Source organism: Heptranchias perlo, chromosome 4 (assembly GCF_035084215.1).
Source record: "Heptranchias perlo isolate sHepPer1 chromosome 4, sHepPer1.hap1, whole genome shotgun sequence".
Lineage (NCBI taxonomy): Eukaryota > Metazoa > Chordata > Chondrichthyes > Hexanchiformes > Hexanchidae > Heptranchias > Heptranchias perlo.
This window is the reverse complement of record NC_090328.1, coordinates 80,538,860-80,547,810: the sequence shown is the minus strand read 5'-3', so window position 1 is coordinate 80,547,810 and position 8,951 is coordinate 80,538,860. Positions and strand designations below refer to the sequence as shown.

The 8,951-nt window shown below is 39.5% G+C and overlaps 2 protein-coding genes across 2 annotated transcripts in view; one reads left to right on the top strand and one right to left on the bottom strand.

The window, feature by feature from the left end:
* Window positions 1-743: 743 nt before the first annotated feature.
* On the bottom strand, window positions 744-7,954 carry LOC137321060 (cyclin-dependent kinases regulatory subunit 2). Its single transcript, XM_067983224.1, has 3 exons — window positions 7,787-7,954; window positions 2,877-3,004; window positions 744-1,098 (listed from the first exon to the last, which is right to left on the bottom strand). The coding sequence occupies exons 1-3, from the start codon at window positions 7,843-7,845 to the stop codon at window positions 1,046-1,048; spliced, it is 240 nt and encodes a 79-aa protein (XP_067839325.1). The 5' UTR covers window positions 7,846-7,954; the 3' UTR covers window positions 744-1,045.
* The window catches only part of LOC137321059 (SHC-transforming protein 3-like), a 224,389-nt gene continuing 222,826 nt past the window's right edge, over window positions 7,389-8,951 (top strand). The window contains exon 1 of the mRNA XM_067983223.1: window positions 7,389-7,535. The gene's annotated coding sequence lies outside the window, so the exon portion shown is untranslated. The remainder of the gene's footprint in view (window positions 7,536-8,951) is intronic.

Genomic DNA, 8,951 nt, shown 5'->3' with positions numbered 1-8,951 from the left:
CTTCTCAGCAGTTTTGGTTGGTGCAAAAGTCAAAGCTGGAACTGCTGCAGTAATAGTGAAAACTCTCTGTAAAGAACACCAGCAGAGTTAGTGCTCAGACTTTTTGAAGGGCCAGTGCCTGATGGTCAGTAGCCACTGCTAGGTGGTGACAAACATAGACGACACAGCAGTATTTTCAATATAAAAGAATGATTATATTTGTTAGACCCCCCCTCCTTCAAAATACCTCTAAATCTAGAGAGAGAGGGAACTCGCTAAGTCATTGTCCATTTTAAGTCCTGCTCAATGCATTGGTAGATTTGGTTAGATATTCATCTTTGAAGAAATTACAGTATTGATAATCAATACACGTCAATTAAGCTTGGAGCCAGGGTGATTGCATTACCTCTAATAGCTTCAGCCATAGCAGTCTGTGATAAGCACAGTCAAAGGGCTAAATTCAAACCTTGCTGGAGGTCATGTGGATCCCATATCCCCCCTCCCCCCAGATTTTCTCCTCACTCAGTTTCCCTTAAGGGTTAAATACAGAAACACAACCTGAACAGCAAATACATACAGGAATCTACAAGGACTGGAGTGTATAGTGGACACTGAGAATAATATTATTTCCTTTGTTTTATGATTTAGTTCTTTATTAATTGTGCCCCTCTAAAAAAAGGGGGCACTTTTGTTTGATGATACTGGGGCAACCCAGTGTCTCCTTATGGGTATATTTAGAAAAGGCATACAGGAATCCGAAGAGGTGCAATTATAAACTTTATTCACAACAGTATTCATCAAAAGAAAATTTAAAGGCACAAGAGAAAAATTCACAGAAAAAGTAAACAGAAGGCACTATAATTTCTTAGAGTGGAACCAACATCATTTTGACTGCTAGTACTTTTTTTTTTAAAATACATCTCATAGCAGTCTAAACCCACTGTACCACAATGAGCTCTATTGCTGTTTAGAATACAGCTCATACACAGGTTTGAATGAATTTGTACAATTTTAATGTATTCACTGAATACTACAATATTTACAAAAAGTCCCAGAAAGTGAGGATTTATTTTTCCTGGTCTTTTGAAAGAGGTCTTCGGAATAGCAGAATATGTGGTTCTAGAAATAATAAAAAAAAGTCAGTGGCAATTTAGCAGTACATCTATTGCATACCTCTGCAATCCTTCAATGTAGGACTTTCCATTAACAAACTTAGAACAAAGGACCAGCTCTAAAAAATGTACTCCCTACCCAATCTTATTTTAAAAGACATTAGAAAATATTATGATTTAAGCAATGCATTTTTGGTTTTAGAGACCCACCATTTCAGGTCTATCATCCACTTAGCAGGTGCAGTGATGTTATGTTCAGCCTCGAGGGAATGGTCTGATACATCTCAGAGCAGCTCTACCAATTTTAATAGCCAGTACTTAAATTTGATATGGAGAGCAATCTTAAGACACCTTACTTGGGGATGGAGCATGACCCCCCACCAAAACAAATTCCAGCCAGCATGCAAAAACGTCAGTTAGGTCAAATTCTCTCCAACTTATTAATCCCTACCATCCATAAAAAAAAACTTAGGTGCAAAAACATGTAGGTCCTCTACTGGTCATAGCAAGTAACGTACAGACTGCAAACGGAGCTGCAGAAATATTAGGAAAGGTGTCGTATCTCCTGCAGGCCAACCTCTCAACCAGCCTAGGCCCAGCAAGCCTACAAAGGACCTGTTGTGGTGTAACCTAATGCGGCACTTAACCTCACCTCCCTAAAAAAAGCCTCCGGCATCTCGTCATCTGGGATGCGTCCTGCCCTGTCACCAAACACCCTTGAAACTGGATAGCTATGCATGACCCTCACAGCATTTACCTGCAATTATTGTGAAATACATGTACATACTATAACATGTACTCTGTATGAAACCATGTCATTACTTAATATTAATACATATATAAACAAGTTCCATAGAAAAAAAATCTTTATATCCAAGAACACAGAAGCATGTAAACATTTATGAGCATTTACCTTTACAAAGAAATTCAGAAGCTTAGGCTCGCTACATCAATGCATCAGCTGGGACCATGGAAAGTCATCATACAGCCTTTGTAAATACCATTAGTGTTACATTACAATTACAATATACAACCTCTGCAAAAGAGATATTACAGTTCTTGTAAAGAACAACAAAAGTTTTTGCAAATAGATGAGGGGCAAAAAAAATCACAACAGTGCAAGCTTTCCTGATGGCCAAGAGTTCATTCTTGAATGGAGCTCTTGGAAATAGGCTCTAACACTCCAAAGTCTCTAAACTTCCAACAGCTATTATATACAAATCCCAAGTGTCGGCCACATGGATAACTCTGCTGTCACATCACCACGTGGAGTGTTAATATTAGGAACTCACATTTACTCAACCCATAGCAGTGTGCTGGTGTACCAACTTGTAATAGTGAGGTTTGATGCAGTTCTTGAAAAACAGGCAAAAACCATAGACTCCTAGGCCAAAATACTGTGTAACAAGCATATATGAATATTTGTATTTAAATTAGTTTCCCATATGGCTAAAGTTAGATCCCAGGTGCAAGTCAGATTCAACTACAGACTTCAAACTCAGTTTTGAAAGTGGTCTTACGTTAATCTTCACCGGAAGCTCAATCTTAAGTATAGCTCTCACCAATTAAAGTCTAAGCAACTGTAAATAAACCAGGACAAAAATACATATTAAAAATCTGGCAGGGGGAAATAACTAAGTGCACCAATAGCTAGATACAGCAGATTGAAGATAATTTATCTGTATACACTAGTACTTTTTTTTTAAAAAGCCATACTTGTTTTTATGGCATCCATTTGCTTTCCCCACACCGAAGAAAGTTCTTATCCCTGAACAGTCATAATACCTGGTTCATGCATCATGTAGTGGACCCAGCCCAGAGACTGCTGGACACCTAGCTTTCGCCACTCGTCTTCAGACATAAGATGGGTCTTTGGTACTTGCTTTGCAAGTTCTTTGGGCAACATAACATGCCTGTTAAAGAATCAGAAATTAAGTTCATCTATAGTTAAATATGTGTAGCAGAAGGATACGTGTTTTTTATATATATATATATATATATATATGCCAATGTTCTGTTTCATATTTAATCCAATCAACTTTTATTTTAGATGGATGGTTGGATGAAGTAGCTTCTAAGAAGCACCTGACATTAATATTTAGGACAAGGAAACACAGATGCGTTCAGCAGGAAGTTACTGGTAGTATGGTGAATGAAATTAAATCTTAAAAACGTGTAAACTCAACTACATCAGATAAACCAATAACAGTAAATGAAGAGAGATAATTTAGTTGATAAAAACTAATATGCCATGTATTTTATAATGTGGAGATGCCGGTGATGGACTGGGGTTGACAATTGTAAACAATTTTACAACACCAAGTTATAGTCCAGCAATTTTATTTTAAATTCACAAGCTTTCGGAGGCTTCCTCCTTCGTCAGGTGAACGATGTGAAAATGAAATCCTCGAAATGAAATCGCATTTATAATTCACAGAACAATGCTTGGTGAGTACAGACAGTTTTTTCAACTGCCCGTTGCCAAGGCAATCAGTGTGCAGACAGACAGGTGTTACCTGCCAGGTCTCACAGAATATACAATGTATTTTATAGTAATTGGCCTCCAATACCAAGATCAGACATCACCCTATAAAGAGGATGGGCTCTTCTAGAGGCATGCAAACTACCCCGGAGATGTGGTGGCTCTGACCTGTATGCCACCACTGAAAAAACAGTGGCAGCTTCTGGCACAAAGATGAGGATTGCCATTTTAGAACTGACTGAGCAGGCTGAGTGGTCAGCCTACAGGTACCGGCCAGAAATGAGTTTGGCACTGATGGCCTGTTCAGACCGTCCCCAACTTTAAGGAAAGTCCAAGAGTAGAAAAGCTACAAACATGACTTTTGTTAACTGTACAGTTGTCTGTTGCTGCCAAAGTTGTTCTGCAGTATTATCAATGGGTAGATTTGGCAGCAAGTGAATTGACATGGCTTAAAACAGTTTTGTAATATAAGTGGGCTATAATTGGGGATGTTATAAAAACATGCAAAACTTTCAAGATTTAAGCAATTCTGTATTAACTAATGTTACTAACTATTTATCAAGCAGAGCTAAGTCATCAGCTTCAGAGAAACTCCCATCTCCTTGGGCTGATTATGTGAGTTTGTTTCCAGCATGGACACTGAAAAAATTATAGTAATAAAAGCCACTCAAACATCAGGAACAGCTTTTGGTAGTTTAAAAGCTACTTGTTGTATCTTCATTCCTAGTTGGTTTTATTTCTTTGTTGATTTGACTTAATAAATTATATTTTAAAACTTTTTTCTATTTTAAAGACTCATCAATCCAACATTATTTTCAGCATTAAGGCCAGATCCTGCACAACCGAGATTTAAGGGTATCCGTCACTGGAACCCCTGAGTGTCCTGCAATTTACTACATTCTACAGCCATAAGAAAACAATTTAGTAATTATGTATAAGCTTGACCTCATTCATTTGTACTGTCCACAATCAAATTTAAGTGTGCTTTGAACATTAAAATGGGCATTTCATTTTTAAATGATTTGGTGATCTTGTGCCTGCCAGCTCTGAAAACTTCTGAGTTAGCAGGTAGGCAAAAATATAGCCATCACCCCAGCATGCTTACCCCCCACTCCCTATCAGTGTTCTGCTGGGACAGACTGTAAAAGTTTGTCGTTGGTGCACATGCAACTTTTGAAAAAGCAAGATAAATTTTTCTATCAGACCCAGTACAGCAGTCTATGGGAGTCGGGGATAACTCCTACATACGTACTGGTGTACTCCTGAATTCTAATGTGCATCAGGGACAAGATCACCCATTTCAATCATCATTTTGGCCCTTCAAGGATTTAATTTTCCAAAATGACCCAGATTTGGCATTCAAATCAAGGATGATTTTAAAATACTAAATGCAACACAAAGTCACAGGTAATTATTGTTGACCTATCTTCAATGGTGTTGAATCCTTCCCACATCTGTATCTTTAATGTAAAATTTACAGCACTATGAAAAGCTCAAGAATTTCAAATTTTAAGCTCAGTAAACATTTAACAATACCATCTCTATCTGCCTGGATGAGTACTAATAAAGACAACACATTTTTACTGTTTTCACACCAACTTTCATGAACTATAGAAAGAATGAACAAACTTCCATTTATGTAGCAACTTTCACACCTTTAGCACATTCCACTGTGTTTCACAGCTAATTAAATACTTTTGAAGTTGGCAAACACAGCCAATTTATGCATAGAAAGGTCCTGCAAATGGCAGTGGTTCAAGTTATGAGATAAGTGTTGGCCAGGACACCAGGAGAACTCTGTTTTAAAAAGAAACTAGATGCTGTAAATCAAATAAAAATAGAAAATGCCAGAAACAATCAAGCAGGTCAGGCATCATCTGTGGAGATTACAGATGAGTTGATGTTTCAAGTGTGAACCCATCATCAAAACTCTCCTGCTCTTTTTCAAATAGTGCCATTGGACCTTTTACAAGCAAGGCACAAGGCTGAATTTAATGCTTTGCCTGGGAGATAGCACCTCCAATATTGCAGAACCGAAGTGTCAGACTAGATTATATGTTCAAGTCTCTGGAGCGGGACTTGAACGCACAACCTGACTCAAAAGCCGAGAGGGCTACCACTGAGCCAAGGGACTGACACTTAACCTACTATGTTGAATGTGAACATGTATGCCTTTAAAAATAACCAAATAATATTCTTACAATTATACACAAAGGTTATGTTCAACCTACACCTCCCATCTTTCCTCTCCAAGTTCTTTCAATGCATCATCTAGCCCACACTCACACTCCCATCATTCTTGTTAAAAATACCTTCAGGCTGGTTTCATCCCACTATATCAAATCTGCACAGGCAGAAGTCACCAATAGCATCCTTTGTTACTGTGACTACAGTGCATTAACCCTCCTATTTGACAACTTCACTAACTACTTTTGAAATGTTGACCACCACTTCCTCCTCCACAGCACTGTCCTCACATGGTTCTATACTTTGTTGTCCCAACATACACAGCATTTTTCCCATCCCTGCATGGCCACCTCAGGAGTGTCTAATGGTCCCATCTATCACCAAGACTGCCTCAAAGTCAGATCCATAGCTCCCTCCTATTTCCCAGCTACACAGTGATCCTTGGTAAGGATGGGGTCAACTTTCACATGCAAGTAATGACATCCAGGTCTAACTCCCCATCATGACCCTCAACTTCAGTCAGCACTGCATGCTCTGACTGCTTGTCACACATCAAGTTGTGGATGAGCCAGACTGTTCACCAACTTGACATTAGCCAGGCCAAATCTATTTGGTTTCTGACAAGAACTCCACTTTTAACTTCCTTCCCATCTGCTTACTCAGGTTGTACCTGATCATAGACAACCTCAGTGCCCTATTTGACCTGGGGCTGAGTTTCATGTCGCAAATCCTGAGTCCCCAAAACTGCAGTGCACAAACATGATTTTTGGGAGAATGCGAACATACCCATCTAGACTGGTGATAAAACTAAATTTAGAAAAACAAGTCCAAGATTGTAAACAAACTGATCAGAAACAAAATATGATCATTATTTATTAGGTGATCATAAAATGTAGTTTCCTACATTACAACAGGAACTACATTTCAAAAGTACTTAATTGGCTGTAAAGAGCTTTGGGACATCCTGGGGTTATGAAAGGCACTATATAAATGCAAGTTCTTTCCTTAGAGTAGCCACAAGTCTACTTTTGAACTGGATACTCCAGAAATTTGAGACAAACCAGACACCATTTAGAAAAAAAAAGTTATCCCACCACCATCTCCAGAGATGGAACTTATCACAGAAGCAAAGCAACCCTCAGAATTTAAACCATTAGATCAAGTGATGCCTTACAACAAAAAAAAATGCCAGAAGGCACAGACCATGTGTAGCCCTCAGGCCAGGTCTTGCTGTTGTCTCCTTGTGCCACACAGCCTTTCTGCCCTGTTGGTACTTCATTTACACAGTCCCTCTGCTGGACTCACCATCACCCTCCCACTTTGGGTTGGAAAGTGCTGAGTGACTACAATCAGCCTCTGGAACCTTTTAAGCAAAGTCACCCTGCTGGGGCAGCAAATCGCATTAAACACAGTACAGAGATCTGGTTCCATCCTCTTTCCAGATTTCTGAACTTAAAGCAAAAAAAAAAATCGAAACCCAGCGTGCAAGACAGTCAATCTGATGTGTGTGTGTGTGTGTGTAACATGGCGGGCAGTCGGTGCCCCACGGCCGTTAAACCTGCCCGCCCACCTTACGTCACGTCACGGCGTCTGAACGGGGAGAAAGAAGCTGGAGATCACTATAAATAAAACTCGCCCAGCTCCACACTCGCACCCAGATACTGAAGACGCCACATCGATCCGCAACAGCATCGAGATCACCCGAAATAACGGAACTTAGGGACGGGGAGATTTATATAGCTTTAATATTTTGATTCTTCAAACACGATGATGCGGTAATAAGTTTATTCGGATATTGTGATGATTAGTTCGCAGGGCTACAATCGCGAAAAAGAAAAAAAATCATATTTAAGTGTCAGAAGGGAGAGAAGTTTAAAGTCAAAAACACTGATTCGCCGCTTGTTTACTCGCCCCATTTTTTTTCCTTTTGTGAAAAGCCAAATCAGTCGTGCTTGGAACAGAGAAAGGGGATGTCTTTCTGCATTTATAAACTCGCTCCAACCATTTCAGATGACTGAACTTTTACCTGTATTCGTACTGGTCATCGTAATACTTGTCCGAGTAGTAGATTTGTTTGTTCGACATATCTTGTCTCTTGGTCGGCGCTGGCTGAACAAGTGAGTAGTGACCGCACAACTCCGCGGCAACTCAAAGCAACCCTCCCCTCCAACCGCCGTGCGTTCCAACTTTAGAACCCACGAGGCGATTTGAATCGCACCGGCACGCACCCATTGGACCGTTCGGCGGACCACGTGATCGAAGTGGTGCAAGGCAGGGTGCGTGCGCGCGGCCGCTAACTTAACGGTTGAACCACCAGCACGAGCGTCCAGCGCGCGCAAAGCGAGGGACTGGGGAAATGAACGGCTGATGAACAGAAGTTTCATGGCAAGATTTTTATCGGGTGATAATCTCTGCGGACTGTTGGTTGTGTCTGGTGTGTGCTCAAGTTTCCAAAAAAACCCAACAAACCTGACCTTTAAACTCCCAGCATTATTAAATTGATTTTAAAACATTTAGTTTTTCTCTAGAACAATAATATCATGGAATCAACTGGGGAACAGGCTATTTTAGATCTTGTATTATGTAATGAGACAGGGTTAATTAGTAATCTCACAGTAAAGGATCCTCTGGGGAAGAGCGATCATAATAAAATAGAATTTAACATTGAGTTTGAGAGTGAGGCACTTAAGACTGAAACTAGAGTGTTAAACTTAAATAAAACCAATTACATTGGTATGAGGGGTGAGTTCGCTAAGGTAGATTGGGAAATTAAATTAAAAGCTATGACAGTAGATAAGCAATGGCAAACATTTAAAGAACTATTTCAGTATTCTCAATGAATATACACTCCATTGAGAAATAAAAACTCCATGGGAAAAGTGATTCATCAGTGGCTAACTAAAGAAGTTAAGGATAGTATGAGATTAAAAGAAGAGGCCCATAATGTTGCCAAGAAGAGTAGTAAGCCTGAGGATGGGGAGAGTTTTAGAAACCAGCAAAGGATGAACAAACAATTGATTAAAAAGGGAGAAAATAGAATATGAAAGTAAACTAGCATGAAATATAGAAACAGATTGTAAGAGCTTCTACAAGTATGTAAAAAGAAAGGGAGTAGCAAAAGTAAATGTTGGTCCCTTAGAGGCTGAGTCAGGAGAAATTATAATGGGGAATAAGGAATTGGCAAAGTCTTG